This window comes from Cervus canadensis, chromosome 11 (genome assembly GCF_019320065.1).
Source record: "Cervus canadensis isolate Bull #8, Minnesota chromosome 11, ASM1932006v1, whole genome shotgun sequence".
In the NCBI taxonomy this organism is placed as follows: Eukaryota; Metazoa; Chordata; class Mammalia; order Artiodactyla; family Cervidae; genus Cervus; species Cervus canadensis.
This window is the reverse complement of record NC_057396.1, coordinates 30,519,936-30,537,174: the sequence shown is the minus strand read 5'-3', so window position 1 is coordinate 30,537,174 and position 17,239 is coordinate 30,519,936. Positions and strand designations below refer to the sequence as shown.

The following is a 17,239-nucleotide window of genomic DNA, read 5'->3' as shown; positions in this document are numbered from 1 at the left end:
GCAGTAGTGATTGGAATTGTGATGATGACTAGATTTCAACAAATTAGAGCTTAAAAATGGAGAGATGGAAGAGAAGTGGCTTCTTTTAATTTCCCTGAGTTTAACATCAATAATTAGAGCAATTTTCGGAGATGCGAGCTGAAATTACCCCTGCTGTGTTGTAGATGATCACCTTAATTTTAGCAAATTGACTCCAGGGAAATAAATGTAACAGTTTAGAAAAAGACAAACAGGAAAAAAAAAAAAACCCAAAAGATTGGGAGGGAGGAAAATGAAAAGAAAGGTTGCAAAAGGGAATGGGAGACAAAAACACAGTACAATTATTTTGCAGGCTAGGGTTGATTGACAAGTGATGGTATAGCAGAAATAGCAGGTCATGTGAGTGGAATGAGGAGAAAGTAGTGGAAATTGGAGAGGAGGAGGAGGCTGTCATTAAGAGATAGTTCTGGACATATTTATACAGATCAGATTACTTGACCAGTGTAGATATAACTTTCCTCACACCACCCTCTAAAACTGAGGTAAATAATGTAAAACATTATTTATGATCATTTATTTACCTCCACAATCCAGTCATCCCTTAGCCATCAACTTAAGTTGGGTCAGCAGATACAGGCGCTCTCCTCACTTCTCTCCTCCTTCTGCTATCATTGCTCTAAAGTTTTAAAGCCCAGACCCCAATGCTGAAGTACGTGCTTTATTCCTGCTGCTTCAGGGCCCCTTAAATGCCCTCTGCTCTCTAAAGAGGAGTTTGTCCGACGGTAGAGACCTTTTCTCTTTCGCTTTCTTTAAAAGACGACGGGGAGCTAGGCAGCTCCTGCAGTGGCCAGGCAGAAATTGAGGTCCAGAAACCTGGTAAGAGCAAAAATCCAGTTCTCTCCGCTCCACTCTTCCCGGGCCTGGCCGGTCGCATTCAGCACCGCGGACAGCTCCCCGCCCCGCCCCGCCCCGCCCCGCGCCCACCGCACCCTCCCCTCTGCCTCTGGCAGCCTTGCCATTGGCTCTCCCAGCTCCCCTCTCCAAGCTGCCAATTCTCCTACACGAAGACCCAATCTACCCAGGAGCTTATCTTCTCGCCTCTTCAGGTCCGGGGGTAGCCCAAGGCCGACAAGAGAGCATCAGGGATCCGAGCTCGAGGGTGGTTGGCTCTCGACCAGGCGTGGTGAGACGCCGCTTGCTTCCTACACTTCGTCCCCGGCCCTGGCCCTGTGGCAGGCGCTCGGTTCAAGATGAATCTCAACTTCACCTCCCCTCTACACCCGGCGTCATCTCAGAGGCCCACGTCCTTCTTCATCGAGGATATCCTGCTACACAAGCCTAAGCCGCTGAGGGAGGTGGCCCCTGACCATTTCACCAGCACTCTGGCCTCCCGGGTGCCTCTGCTGGACTATGGCTACCCACTCATGCCCACACCCACCCTCCTGGCTCCTCACCCCCATCACCCACTACATAAGGGAGACCACCACCACCCTTATTTCCTCACCACCTCGGGTAAGTAACAGGGGTCTCAAGGAATGGGGAGCAAGAACAGGTCTTCCAGCAGACTCTGAGCCTGTGATGGAGCGGAGGAAAGGCCAGAGCTGCCTGGGCCTGGCTTGGCGGCCTCCTTCTCTAAGTGACAAGGGAAGAATGTTGGGCATATAGCTGAGAACACAGGGAGCTCCCTTGAGGCATGCCAACCCAGGGTGGTAACTCTGTACTTTTTATAATGAAGGAAGGATGCCTAGCCAAGAAGTGGCTGTAGGTTTGGGCAATGTTCTTGATGCGCAGTGTTCACTTTCCTTTTTCTTGGTCACTTTGGTCCATCTGTGTGTCCCCATAGCGATCTCTTTCACACTGAGGGGGACCCCTGACTATCCCACCGGATGGAAAGGAACTCAACTTTTCGGCCCAGAAGCTCAAAAGCCCCAGTGGGGCCAGCTCTCTCCTTCCAGGTGCTGAGCATTCGCAGATACTTCAGGGGTTTAGAAGTAAAGGAGGGTTTGGGATATTGTAAGGACTGAAGGTTTGGACTGGCCTAAATAAGGGAGAAAAGGTAAGAAAAAAGAGAGGGGAGGCTGTTCATTAATCCTCTTCACTTCCAACATCCATCATTTAATTCACAGTCTTGGGCTGGGCCGCCCTCCCTTGCCCCAGTTGCTGGCGTCTTTGGAGCCGTAGCCAAAGTAATCTGATTTCCGAGGCATGGCAAAGAGAGAGACCAGCAAAGTCTGGCTGGGACAGGGATATGTGGGGTCTCCCTCTCTCTGAAAGGCCACATTCACACTTTCTTTTCCGGCCTCTTCATTACAGCCCGAATAGAGTGATTCGTTGAGTCCAGATGCAGAGCGCAGCGGGGAAAAACGATCCCGGTTGGGGTGGGGTCTGGAAAGACAGGAGACTGTGAGATGTGGGCGCTGGAATCCACGACAAAAGCTAAAGCGTTTGTGAAGCGGTAAAACCCAGACTTCGGGGCACTGTGTTGGAGGGGCAATTATAAAACTTGCGACTGAATTCGCCTTTTGGTTTTGGCTTCACCACGGGCCAGAGACAGCTCTTTAGCGCTGCACCCATGCTCCCCGCAAATAGCGGACAAAGCCCGAGATACAGGAACACTTGTTTTCTGTTTCTGCTTTTTCTCTCCGGAATCAGCCAATATTGATGTCTGTGGCGGCTGGTCCGCTTGGCGCGTCTCAGACACGGAAAAGCCTGCGAGGGTCAGGAAAGACTCGAGAAGTCTCCCGAGGCAAGGCGCTTCAATCCTTCTGCGTGGGGCTGGAGGGAAAGAGCGAGAAAAAGAATGAGAACCAGATCAGAGAGCGGGGTCCCCAGCGCTTCCCCGAAACTGACAGGAAATGAGCGAGATGGAAACTACCCCTCCGTTTTCGCTCAGGAGCTTCACTTGCATCTGACTGTTGGTCTATTTCCTTTGGTTGCAGGCGGGAGAACCGGGGCGGCTCAGTGAAGAGACAGGTGCTTTTTAAGTAAGGTTGTGAGGCAGGATCACATTCACTGCTTCCATCAGCCCCAGGACATCACTGATTGTCACTGAGTGTGCAGAGAAGACTGCAAGGATCGGGTGGGGCGGGTGGGGAGGAATAGCTAGCTGCTGAACCACTCGACGTTTGCACGAATATTTTGGTAGGCGCAGCCAGAAGTTTTTCTCCAAGAGGACATTTTCAAAGGCCTCCGGATCTATTTGATAATTTTCTTTTCCATTTTACTTACTGTTTACTGTTTGTATTTACAAATGGCCTTTCTGATAAAGATCTCCAAGCGCTATTCTTGCAATTTGTTCCCCCCTGCCCTGCGATTCCTAAGAGAAGCTTTGGGGGCGAGGGGCGGGACCGGTGGGCGCGCGAGACGGAGGGCTGCCGGGGAACTAGGGTGGGAGTGGGGCGAGGGGCGCTCTCTGTCCACTTGACCGCTCTTCTCTCCCCAGGGGTGCCGGTCCCCGCGCTGTTCCCGCACCCCCAGCACCCGGAGCTGCCGGGGAAGCACTGCCGCCGCCGCAAAGCTCGCACGGTTTTCTCGGACTCGCAGCTCTCGGGCCTGGAGAAGAGATTCGAGATCCAGCGCTACCTGTCCACGCCGGAACGGGTGGAGCTGGCCACGGCCCTCAGCCTGTCGGAGACGCAGGTGGGCCGGAGGAGGGGGAGGCCCGTTCTCAGCGACTCCTAACGCCTCTGGGCGGGCCGTAGAGCTCTTGAGCGGAGCGACCCCGCTCCCCTTTATTCTAGACTTCTCCGAAGACCCGTAGGAAGACTACCGACACTTCCAATCTCTTGTCTGAGTCACTGAAGCAAAATCTCTCGAGCGGGTTCCGGACACGGAGGAAAACCCCCTCGAGTGATTCTGATGATCACGTCCTGTTTGAGAACTACCATTTCTGCGCCTTCCCCCACTCCTTTCCCATCAGGGCAGTAGCCCGGGTCAGAGGCAAATCAGTAAGAAATAAGAGGGTTCTTGACCCGAGAGAAGTCCACATAAGGTTTCCCCCCTCTTAATGTTTCTCACAGCCGCAAGTCTTCATACCCACCCTCTCCCAAACACACTCACACACACGCACAAATATGAGCCTTCTTCCTATTTCCGTGTCCTGAGTGGGAGAATTGTTTTCACTTTCTTCCAAATGCTTTTCACCTGCAACCTCAAAACGCCTGGCTCCACTCCCTCTCTTCTATACTCTGAAACCCAACTTGCTGTGAAAGCGCAGGCCTGCCAGGCCCCAGTGATTTTCTCTCTGATGAGAAGCAGCAAGTCCGCTTCTCTCCTCTTCCTGTCCAGGAGTCTTGCTGGACCAGGTATTTAGATGTCACAGTCAGAGAAACGGGAGTTGAACGGAAGGGAAGCTCACCCATGCAGCACTTACTGTTAGAGGTTCTAATTAATAGCAGTATTAGTATGTACCAAACACACCGTATTGAGCCTCGCTGTTATTTTGGGGCAATTAATTCTGAGATCCCTAGGATATCTGGTTCCCATTCAAGCTAAGACGACAACTTGTGAGCCGTTCAGGTGTGACCTAACCCAAGGGTGAGACAGTCAACAGCTTCTGGATAATTCGTCAGTGGGTTGAGGTCTATTTTCTTAAACCCCAGCAATCGCTTTTATCTTCGCTGAGTCTGAAGGAATGACGTGCTTTTCTTTCTTTTTCCCTGGAATCAGGTGAAAACGTGGTTCCAGAACCGGAGGATGAAGCATAAAAAGCAGCTGAGGAAAAGTCAAGACGAACCCAAAGCGACTGATGGGCCGGAGAGCCCCGAGGGCAGCCCCCGCGGCCCCGAGGCCGCACCCGCCGAGGCTCGGCTGGGCCTGCCCGCCGGCTCCTTCGTGCTGACGGAGCCGGAGGACGAGGTGGACATTGGGGACGAGGGGGAACTGGGCTCAGGGCCGCACGTGCTCTGAGCCGCCGGGCTGGGGAGGCGGGGAGGACGCCGCGGGGCTGGCCTGGGGGATCGGCTCCGGGAAGACAAACGCTACACACCTGTTAACCCTCCAACCCGTGCGGGCCCGTGCGCCCGGCCTCCCACCCCCTTCCCCCGCCCACCCGCCCGCCGAGCCCGCGCCACCAGGGCGAGAGTGCGCCTGCTTCGCCCGTCCGCGCGTCCCGCGCCTTCGGCAGCGCCCACGGGAGCTTGGGCTCTCGGCGCCCTAATTCGGTGCGGGGACCTCTTCCCTGCCGCGACTGCAGACCCCTCGGCCCTCGCCCTCAGCCACCTGTCCCCGCTCGTTGTCCAGGCGCTGCGGCCTCTCCACCGGACCCCTTGCCCTTCCTTGGGCAGACCGATGGGCTGCAGGTAAGGACCGGGTGTTCCGCTCACATTCACTCCGGGGGAGACTCGCGCGCTGCTCGCCGCCACGCTCCCACTCTCCCCGACTCCCTCCTCTTCTCAGGGCGGCGCTTCCATCCCCTCTCTCCAAGGTTCTCCTCAAGAGCTCTTGGTTCTGCACCCAGAACCCTTTGTGAGCTGTGGTCCCCCAGACCCCCGCGGTCATCACTCTGGTGACCCCCGGCCCCCGTATTGGGAGGCGAGAAACTTGGGCGGAGAAAACCATCGAGCAATTCCCGCTCCCGACCTTGTTGCGCGCCTGCCCCGCAACTCTTCCACATCCCACTGGCTATTGATATTTTAAAACTGAGCGTCTCTCGGGTTCTGTGTGGAAATGCTCGTTCTCATTGCATTTTAGGGAATCTTAGCAGGATGAAGCCTAAAGGAGAATGCGCATCCCCTACCAGGCGTGCCTCTTGTTTGGGGACTTTTAAGGTGGGGGCAGGAATCGGGTTGGCCCTGCCCGTAGCCCCCCTTTCCTTTCCCCTGGGAGGTCTATTCTTTTCCCGGGTTTGCACTCTCTGTAGATAATAAAGGGCTCGCCGGGCAAAACTGGGAACGAACACGAGTTTCCGGGAATCGTTTGTTACCGCGACCTCCTGCGCGCACGCCCCCTCCGCTCAGCCCCGGGCAATTTCCTGTCCTCGGCAGGAAAGAGCAGGGCTAATAACTTTTACTCCACAGATTCCCATCTCCCCGACGCCGATTTTTCTGTTTTGAATCGTGTAATAGTCTCGGGTTCCACCTACGTGTAAAAGGTCTCTGCAGATGGTATTTTTGACTCTCAAATGCCGAAAGGACAGCGGTCTCTTGATTATAGGAGTTTGAAATTGTGCTAAACGAATTGTGTGACGACACTACGTACTCAGTACACTTATCAGACAGAGCACCCGCGCCAGAGGCGACCTCAGTTTCCGACCTTCCTTTCGTCCTGGTTGTGTATTTAGGTAAAAGAGCCCAGGAAACCTGGGAAAGAGGCTATGTCGAGTCCTGACTCTTGGCTCCTATTGACCAACGTTAACTACATGCATTACAGCTGTATGACCTTGGGTTCCATTCAATTACAATTTTTGGCTCCTTATTTCTCTAATAAGAGCATGAACCCTAAGGATACTTCTGGGTCTAAGTTCTATGATTCTATGAATGTAGCAGCAGACTTTTTTTTTTTTTTTCTCCCAAGTAAGCTTGTTTGGGGAAATATTAACTTAAGCAGAGATAAGTGTCAGAGTGAGACCTTTATCCAGTCTGTATTATTTAGGAGCAAATCTATTGCTTTAAAAATACAAGCATTGTATATACTATCTGGATTTTCCAAATGCTCTTTATCAGTTAACAATCAGTGAGTCTTGGCAAGAAGGGATTGTTTTTCCCTTCATAAATAAGGAAATTGAGGCTTGGCAAGGTTGAAGGATTTACCCATGAAATCAGGACTAGCTAGGAGCCAAAGCAGGACAGAAAATCTCTTCTGACTCCTTGATCACTTCTTTGCCCCAAACACCTTTTCTTCTGATAACAATGCATTGGTTGGCATGTTGCTTCTAACACTTTGTAAGGGCACCTCTCTCATTTATTTAGATCTTGTAGATGTGCTACAAATGCAAGTCTAGGTTCAGATTCCTCCTCTCTCTCTCCCTGTTCAGATAACAACAGTACCATTTTAAGCAAGTTCTTGACAAATGCTTTACAGAAGACTTGGTTATAGAAAGAAAGCAATTTTTGAATAAGAATGTTCTTGGTAACCGGGAGGAGAAAGTGGGTACTATTACACAAGGGGAAATAAATCTCAAATTCTTCTAATCCCAGGAAGAGCAACTACTAAGAGGGATTTTGGGGGAGAATCTTTGAAGTGAGTAGAAATTCTGTGTTTCGGGGGAAATAAAAAAAAATTAGATGGTTAACACAAACCCCCAAACACCAAGCATTTCTTTCTTTCTTCTCTTGTCTTCACAAGAAGATGGCAGGGCTTATTTTGGGTCTAAGAGTAACAGATTAGCTACATTTTAAAGACTTTTTGTCTTGAAAAGACAGGTAAATAGGAAACACTGTTAGCATAGGCACAGCATTGCTTGACTGGAGGCAGAATGAATCCTGGAGCTAGGGAGTAGCTGTGTCTTTCATTCATGAGCATCAAACACAAGAAGATGCTCACTCTGAGTCATCCTGGTCTCCCTCTGTGGCTGTCCCTCCATGGATGGGTTAGTTGGGAAGGGAAGAGCTCAGACCTGCAGAACCAGCAGAACCTGTGGCACCATTTCCACATGAGACAGTATTCCCTGAAATTGGTGCAAACAATTCGATAGCAAAGTTCTCCTAGTTTTTCTTTCCTTTTTCTTTCTTTCTTTTTTTTTTCCCTTTTTTATAGTGATGATGGTAGAGGATAGACACAATTTAGTCTCAATTTAATGTAACATGATAGCACTTTTTGTTTTTGGCCTTCAATACTGATCAAAGCCTCTATAGGCTGAAAAGGTATTTTGTCTGAATTACCCAGGCTTTTGCTTCAACTCAGTTTCACTTGCTGGTGAAGATCTGACAAAACCACGCTCATTATGATGTATTAAAGAGAGACATACACAGATCTGGTTCTGAAGGGTCAAAACCATCTTAAAATAGCCCTGGTGGACAAGTCATCCTACTTGTAATCCTAAATGTAGTAAATAATTTTTTGGTATTTGTTCTCAATGTTATTTCTGATGTACTGCATTTCATAGCTTCTCGGAGAGGAGAATATTTATATTCTCAATAATATTTCTACTCATGTGACATAAGAACGCAAGAAATTGACAATACATCACTTAGCCTAGTATTAGCTGATAGTGGCACTAAGAAGTGATTAATTGAAATCCATGACATCACTTCAGAAGACAGAGGACTGGCTTTTATCGATGGATTTGATAACTAGAGATTAAGAGGTATGAAGGCACAGAGCAAGCAGAATGCTTTCTGGTGCTAAGAGAAACGTGCAATAAACATATTTAATTGAATCAATAACTTCCTGGTCTTGAATTGGGCTCAGTGTCTGTGCAAAAATAATGAAATGTATTATATTTATGTTATGTTCTTGGCATCACATTTTAAAGAGGATATTGACAAACTAAAATTCATCCAGGAATGAATACAGGAACCTAGATAGTAAAAGATATAGGAAACAAATAAGTGTGAACTTTTTAGCTTGGAGAAGCAAAGCTTTGGGGAGGGTTGGGAGAAACTGTGTTAGTTGTGTTTCAGTGGCTATAGAGGGATTACGTATCACAAGGACGTGTCTAGTCTGCTCTGCTGGAGAGGGCAGAACCAGAGCCAATGGGTGGTTCCAGGGAAGTAGATCTTGGAACAATATTTAAGTAACTTCTATAAGACGGGTATTGTGTTGTCCATCAGTGGAAGAGGCTAAGTCCACAGAACACTAAATACTTTTCACTAGAAAAGTGTGATCAGAAGGTGGCAGGCAAAACATCTAAAATTATTTGTCATCTTACTAGGAATAAGATTTTAGTTCATACACTCTAAATAAATAGAAGAGTTAACAAAAAGAAGAAGAAGAAAAGGATATTCGTTTATTCATTAAAGAAGTCCCAGAACCTCACTCTAAAAAGTAAGTGAAGACTAAGTGATGTTCCTCTGAGTTAAAGACAAAAATATAATCAGGAAGGAATTGTCAGTATTACAAGAGACATTTGACAAAATCTAAGTCCTTCGTTTTATAAAGGAAGATGTTAAAATCCAGATATAATGAATTATGGGCCAATGTCAAATAGACAGTGGTGGAATTAAGACTAGAAGTCAGTTTTAATTATACCTTACCACTAATTCATATTGTGATAAAAGTGGCAGTGGGGCTATTATCATTGTATTATGTGGAGGAAAGGATTTTGCATAGTAATTTTAGATGTGAAACTTAAAAAAAAAGCTGGAAATTATCTAGCGGATTCTTAGATCAATTTATGTTAAACCTAATTAAGAGCAATCTGTAACTTAAATTGACATTCCTAGGAGGTACTGAGTCCCTTAGCCCTGTTTTTTATCCAAGCCACAGTTGAATGACGATTTGCTGGGATGTTTTAGAAGATGTTTGTGTATCCAGTAGGATGAGCTAGATATGTCTAAGCTGCTTCAAATCCCCATACTTTCTAAAAATTTTGGCCTAAATCTCCTTTAATTACAGACAAAGCAACTGAAAGAGGCTGACTTGCCTCATGTCATACAGGCTATTAATTTGGTCAATTACAGAATTAATACATGCAGAGGTCAGAGAGCATTCCAGTACATATTTAGGAGATAAAAATTTGAAATGACTTTCATGTTTTCTCTTCAGATTCTCTCTGCTGTATTTTCTAGTTTTAATCCTGCCTCCCAAAGACAGATTTCTCCTTCCCTCAGAATTCCCAGCGTGTACACTGGATAACCTTCCCTCCATGATTTCATTTTTGTTGTTGCTTAGTTGCCAAGTTGTGTCCGACTCTCTGCGACTCCATGGACTGCAGCACTTCAGGCTCCTCTGTCCTCCAGTCTCCCAGGGTTTGCTCAGATTTATGCCCATTGAGTCAGTGATGCTGTCTAACCATCTCATCCTCTGCCACCCCCTTCTACTTTTTCCTTCAATCTTTCTTAGCAGTTCCCGTCTTCTCTTATTACTCTTCGTATTATTGTAGAACCATATCTGATTTGGCCACTAGCTAGATGGCTTAGAGACTTCAATTCTAATCATTCTTTTGCTAATGATTACTTGGCATCTGTAAATTATTACTTTGCTAAAAAGTTTTCTTAGTTGGTATCTGAAAAATGGGGAGAGTACCCTGTTAATCAGTTGAGAATGGGAGGGGATGTGAGATAACAGTTATAAAAGCCTACTGTGGTATCTTGGAAGAAACGTGCTAGAGAAAGATGATGAATTACAACATACATCTGAGGACAGGGAGGCCTGGCATGCTGTAGTCTATGGGCTCTCAAAGAGTTGCACACCACTTGGTGACTGAACTACAACATAACACTGAAGGTATCAGTTTGGTCTTTGATATTAAACTTCAGAGGACATCGGCTGTAGCAGTATGGTTACCAAAAGGTCAGTATTAGTTTTGTGTGCCATCACCATCATTAAAAAGGGGATATTATGTCTCTTTCCAAGGAGTTGTTTTTTAATAACTTCATCTTAATTTCTGTCATTGACCTCATGTGTGGACTGAGAGGATCAGACAGGCTGGATGAAATACAAAGTGTCACTGGGGATGCATTATCCAGAATGCTCCTTTTCCTCCCGGTTACCTAGCCCAGCCCCCTTCTGTCCCAGGTTTCTGTTATCTCGCTTAATGACAGACATGATGCTATGTAAGGAGGGAAGTTAGAATTCAAATCCATGGGAACCCTCTTAAGAGAGAAAGAATTGCCTGTGAGTCCACTACAGGGGTCAAACCTGTACCCCTGCAGTGGAAGCATAGACTCCTAACCACAGGACCAGCAGGGAGGTTCCTGGGCATGTATTCTTAACATTTCATTTTCCTGAACCAATCTCTCCCACAGCCTCTAGCCTGTCCACTTTGGATTCTGTGTCAATGCATCTTCCCCTTCATCCCGTGGTTGCTTTTCATTTTACTCTTGTTTCCTCTTTCTTCCTCATTCTTGGTTTACGCTCTTATTTTGGTGGAGCACAGGCTCCTCTAGCTTCCTTGTTAGTATGTGAAAGGTTAATGTTTTGAGATCATTCTTGTGTAAAAACATCTTTATTCTAGTTTCTTAGTATTTTGGGTAAGTATAGAATTCTCAATTGGAAATCATTTTGAATACATTTGAATAGTTTTGAAGGCTTCATTCAATCATGTTTTAGCTTCCAGTTGCTGCTGTGAAGTCTAATGCCATTTTGATTCTTGATATATCCTGTTTTATTTATTCATTTGTTTTCCTCTTGGGAAACTTGTAGGGTCCTCTCTTTGGAGCCAGTGTGCTGAAATTTTACAGTGATATGCCTGTGTTGGAGGTTTGTTTTCACACACTTTTTCAGATGCTCAATAGGCCCTTTGAATATGAAAACTCATTTTTTTTCAATTATGGGAAAATTTCTTGAATTAATTTTTTGATGATTTCTCTTCCTTTTTTTTCCCTATATTTATTCTTTATGGAACTCCTATTATTTTGATTTTTTTCCAACCTTCCAGATTTATCCTCTAAACTTATTTCTTCCTCTCCTGCTTTTCTATATTTTTGCCTTTTTCGCTCTGCTTTCTGAAAAAAATTCTTCAGTTTTACTTTATAACCTTGAATTTTTAATTTCAGCTATTATTTTTCTAACTCTCAAGATCTCTTTAATTTCCCTCTCTTTTTTTAGTGGTATGCCATATAATATCCTCAGATATTTGGAAAACCTTGATTGTCTGCTCATATTTAAGTAGGAGAAACAGAAAGCTGATAGGAAGCTCTGAATACCCAGTGAGACCTGCTGGCTGTGAGCTCTTCTGCAAGATAACATGGTTGACTCCTTCATTTGGAGATCCACTGGGGTCAGAATCTTTAGCTCTTTTCTTCTGGGCTGGTCAGATTCCCAGAGAAGAATTTCCAAATCTCTGCTTGTAGGATGAAGGCCTAACTTTCTGGGAGCAGAGTGGCAGAGGAGGAGCAGAGGTCTGTGTATTTAGAACACCTGTGCTCACTGTTGACTCTGTTCTTGGGACGGTGCCTCCTAACAGCCAGTCATTTCTCACTCCTGAGACACTGTCCTACCCTCTGCAGAGGGTCCAGCAGCCTTTTACTGGGGTGGTGGAGGGTCAGTTGTCCTTCATTTCACCCCACCCCCTTTCCCCGCTACTTCCAGTGGTAATTGACACCATCAGTTCCTGAGCATTTGGGGGCATTCTGTAGTGTAAATCAGATTGACTCTTGGATTTCCCCATTGCTTGGTTACGATTTCTTATTTTTCGAGGCTTTTAATTACTATTATTATTGTACAATCTATTCATCCCCTTTCTAGTTTTAAAAAAGTTGCTACTGGTATCCCTCTTCCTGTTCTCCCTGTTCTTGTATGTTTATGTCTTTAAAAAACAAAAAGCTGTTACTGTGATTTTAGTGGGAGCTTGCCAAAGGAGTGAAACAGATATGCACATGGGCACGTGTGTGTGTGTTCAATCTACCGTATTTATCCAGATTTCTCATAATTTGGGTTTAATGTTTGTTTATTCTGGCTTTTACAATGAAGGTACCGACCTTTTATCTTGATGTTTCTTTTATGTAACTGAATTTGTTAAATTCAGGAGTTGCATTATCATTACAACAGACTAAAAGGCTGACTTTGTTGCCAAAGCACAGAATATCCCCTTTTACCTCATATTCAGTAATATAGTACCAATGGCTTGGGGTCTACCCATTTGAAAGTACTGGAAGTTAGTTAGTCCTTAAGAATCTTTGTCTGTGAAAGGTCCTGAATAGTTTTATAGGATATTCTTAGAAATTTCAAGGTGAAGGGATTTGTTATTTCATTTTTCTTGATCTCAGATTAATTTGAAACCTGGATCCCTAATCTCTGAATAGAGAAACAGAAAAGATAAATAGAAACAGCAAAATAGAGCCACAGACACACAAATACATGCGCACACACACGCGCGCAGGCTCATAAAGAGAATGATGCAAACAGGACAGGGAGAATTGGAAGGTGATCAATTAAGACATTAAGTGTTTTGTGACACACGGATGCATCTACATTTTGCCCTGATAACAAGGCCATCAGCTCATTTTCAGAGGGCTACTGCCTTCTTCAGCTCAGTCCTCAGATCAAAGCAAAACTGTCTGCGTGCATTTTCCAATCAGAATGGGCATGCTAATTTATACTCCTTAATGTGTGATGGTAAGAGACCCCTTCAATTAACTGAATTCTATAGCTGGCAAAATAAAAGGTATACAAAGAGGCGCAGGCTGGAAGAGCCGAAATTCTCATTAAATCAAAAGGTCCAGTATTCATTACCTCGTGCATCTGAGGCTAAACACTAAATATGGGGATCATCAAAGGAGGTTTAATGGGTTAAATTGAGAATATAATCTAATTAAAACATTAGACATGGCAAATAGTTCTTTGATATTCATCTAAAGGTTTCATTAAAAATGGGTGCTTGAGGTTTGTATGCTAGATTATCAATTTTAAGGCAAGACAGCATCCGTGGTACTGCTTCAAAGTGTCACCATTGTGTGGAAGCAGGGGAAATGGGAAAAGACATTGCTGCCAGGTGATGGGCTGGAGATCTGGGGTAAGGCCAATCAGGTTTCATGAGAGTGATTTCGATCATTGTCTGGATGGCAAAAAAGAAAGTGTAAGGATTAATTTAGGAGGCAAATTTGCCACAGAGGAAAGTGTCCATTTGGGGCCCAAATTATTTAGTGTAGAAATCTACAGGGATTTTACTCGCTGGACATTCATTTTCTTTTCTTCTTCCTTCTCCTGTACAAACAGCTTCCCAAAGGATAACTGGTATACTTGGGGGATTTTAAATTTCTGAAGGTTATTTCTCCCACTGTCAAATTTGTGCCCTTAGGATACCTACTGTTTAAGCATCTCTTGCAAACGCTTGGGACTCCAGCGACAAGAGGTGCTCTGAAAAGCCAGTCTGGCAGCCTCCATGTCCGGTCGGGTCTCTCTGAGCTGTCAGCTCATTAAAGAAAATTTCTGACATCTTATCAGATATTTCCAGAGCATCACTAAATATATTTGCCTGAGACAGTCACATCATTGTAATCCTCTCGACCCGTTAGAGTTGTTTAATAGTGGAAGACCATTTATTCAGCTTATTGAAAATTAATTACTTACATGGCTCAAGTTTGCAAGGGTACAATGAAAAGGCAGTGGAGAGGCAGCAGGGGAGATAAACCTTGCCGCCAAATTCTTTTTTCTTCTCTTCATTTTACCCAAAGAGGCCATATATTGAGTGGTAGAGAGAGCCGAAAAAAAATCTGTGCACTTTGCATCTTATTGCTTCTCACACTGATATTTTCATAACCTTTTGGGAAAGCCTCAACTTTCCAGCTATTCCACTAAATCAAAATCAAGTAACAAAACATGAAGAATGGGAATCCTTAAGACAGGTGGGGAAATAAAATGAACAAATGAAAGAATGAATACATTGATGAATGAAAGAAAAATCTGCTATCCATACCCTTTTGCTTTCCATTGAATGGATGTTTGCCTAGGAAATGGAGACGTTTGTGTTTTCTCAGTACCTTTGTGAGAAAGATGTGTGGTTTTGCTTAATGAAGTGAGAGGGGGAGTAGAAGCAAATACTATACTTAGTCTGGAGGCTGTGGGTTGAAGAGACAGTTCTGAATATCAGATTTTTAGCTACTCTGAGATCCTACTTCCGTATGCTTTAAAAAGTGGAGTGAATATCTAAGTAAAAATTTTATTAGAATACATATTTCTCCTTTTTTTGCCTTTATAGTACAGAAATTTTGTCTGACAATGTAGAAAATTTCTTATAATCAAGGATATAGAATGGGAGTGAGACATTGGATAAACAAAATCTGCAATAATGAAAAAATATCACATCGTGCTGTTAGTTTTAAATCCTTTTTCACTAGGAAAATAGCTAAGCAAATGGAGCACTCATGTATCTTTTTGTCTTTCTGTTTTTACCCATTAGGAATAGAAGTTATGAAGACGTAGTTAGCATTAGGGAGAAGTCCTATAGTTGTCCTGTAGAACACTTGAGAGTTAGAATAAATGTGTATTATTGTTGTTCAGTCATTAAGTTGGTGCCCGACTTTTTGTGACCCCATGGACTGTAGCACACCAGGCTCCCTGTCCTTCACTATCTCTCGCATTCAGGGTTTATTCTTGATAGGAAAAGATAATCTTTAAAAAGGCATGCTTAGGAAAGCAACCTTCATTTTTCCTTAAGAACTTTATATTTTCAAGTGCAACTTCTAATCTAATGGTAATATATGTTTGGAAGCACATCTTGGAGAGAATTAGTTAAACTTGTCCTGATATGTGCAGACTGTCACCCAAATTCAATTCATTTTTTATGCAATTTTTCAATCAGTAATTAAAAAAGAATCCCCCCTGAATTTATCCTGTCTGATATTATAGACCATTTGCTATCAACTCAAAGTTCTCAATTAGCTCCAGTGTTGTTCTAATTACTGGATGTGTTTTCAAACAACTCCCAGCTAATAACTGTTGGGATGAAGAGTCATTTTCTCACTATAGAGTAGGCTGTGCATGCTCATGTTTGCTGCGATGTTTTGACAATGATTCATTAACCAATAATAAGGCCCCGATTGGAACCATTAGACTTTGGTGCTTTTGCTACGCTTACCTTTTATTTTATTCCTCAATATTGTCTTTTCTTGAGTTGGTTTCTAGATAACCCCCAGGAGACTCCTTACCATACAGAACAATATCATGAAGACAGCTGTCATTAAATTCAGCTACTTGTCCAAAAGCTCCCTCTAGGAGGATGCTCTTGTTGGAACCTCAAGATGAAAAAACATCACAAAAGGAGCTATAATAAGAGAGCATACATTATTTAAAGGTCCTTTATTTATACCAGCTCATAGAGATTAGGCAGATTAGGCACTATGTCTTTCAATGGCTTATCTAACATCTGGTCAAATCCAGGGCCTCCATCATTTTATCACTCAGGTTTATAGTTTCGTGCCGTCTGATAGGCAGGTTCTTTTTATTTCCTAAATATCTGAAACAGAAATACTATAAAAATTGATTATTGATCCACTTGGGTCTATAGAAGATCAATGTTATTGTACAGTTTTCTTGAAAGTAGGCGTCAATAAGTGTTTGTCTTTCACTGTTCTTGCAGAATCTCTGTCCTGTCCTAGTGTCATGACATTTTGCTTAGACATTAGAGACATTCTGCTGGATCTTATGGTTGTGGAATGACTTGGGGTCAGATGAAGCCTACTTTGAACTATTCTTTGATTTCAACCCCCAAACTTTCAGCAAATATGTTCTTTTTTTTTTTTTTTTTTAAGCTAAAGTCATTTTAGATGCTACCTGTCACTTTCAGTATTTGGGTACAAAGAACTTTTTAAAAAAGCATCCCATTTTAAAAAAGTTATTTTTGGCTGTGCTGGGGCTTTTGTTGCTGTGCAGGCTTTTGTCTAGTTGCAGAGAGTGGGGGCTACTCTCTAGTTGTGGTGTGTGAGCTTCTCATTGCAGTGGCTTCTCTTCTTGGGGAGCATGGGCTTTAGACACGCGGGCTTCAGTAGTTGGGGCACACAGGCTCTAGAGCACAGGCTCAATAGTTGTTGCTTATTTGCACAGGCTTAATTACTCCGGGGTATGTGAGATCTTCCTGAAATTGTTTCTCCTGCATTGGCAGGTGGATTCTTTATCACTGTGCCACCAGGGAAGCCCCTGTGTACAAAGAATTTTAATTGTGCTAGAATCATACTTATTGGATGGTGAAGCCTTGCCTTGGATGTAAAGTCTCTGGGAAATGTTTGATATCTGATTCACTGAACCTGCTTCAGTGGAGTGTGGGTTCTAAATGGCATTGATATGTGTGAATGTGCCTGAAGGATTTAATGCTTAGGCTGACAGAAATGGTTAGGGAGGGTTTTTAAATGTTCTGGAAAAAAAAACTGTAATAGCATCTCATTTATTGGTCAACATTTGAGTTGTGTTGTAGATGTCTCTTACAACTTTATCAGTGAAGTAATGAAGTTGCCAGATTGTGCATGCTAAAAATGCAAGATAGGTAATAATGCATATTTCTAAAAATGGAACTTAATGGTGGAAGTTCATGTCCCAAATTGAAATATATAGCCAATTCCTCTTTGCTCACACAGAGAAGCAAGAAATCTCTCTTACCACAATCAGTCAATCCAACAGCACTGTTCAAAGACTGGAGTTTAGACCTTCCTGCTCTCCCACTGTAGGACTGAAGGGATTCAGAGTCACACCCTTTCTTGATCATCATTGCCTCTTCTGAAAAATT

General features: G+C 44.1%; 1 protein-coding gene across 1 annotated transcript; it reads left to right on the top strand.

Annotated features, from left to right (window-relative positions):
• The first annotated feature begins 1,068 nt into the window (after positions 1-1,068).
• On the top strand, positions 1,069-5,440 carry BSX (brain specific homeobox). Its single transcript, XM_043482753.1, has 3 exons — positions 1,069-1,491; positions 3,422-3,618; positions 4,648-5,440. Exons 1-3 carry the CDS (start codon positions 1,230-1,232, stop codon positions 4,885-4,887), a joined length of 699 nt encoding a protein of 232 aa, XP_043338688.1. The 5' UTR covers positions 1,069-1,229; the 3' UTR covers positions 4,888-5,440.
• Positions 5,441-17,239: the final 11,799 nt, after the last annotated feature.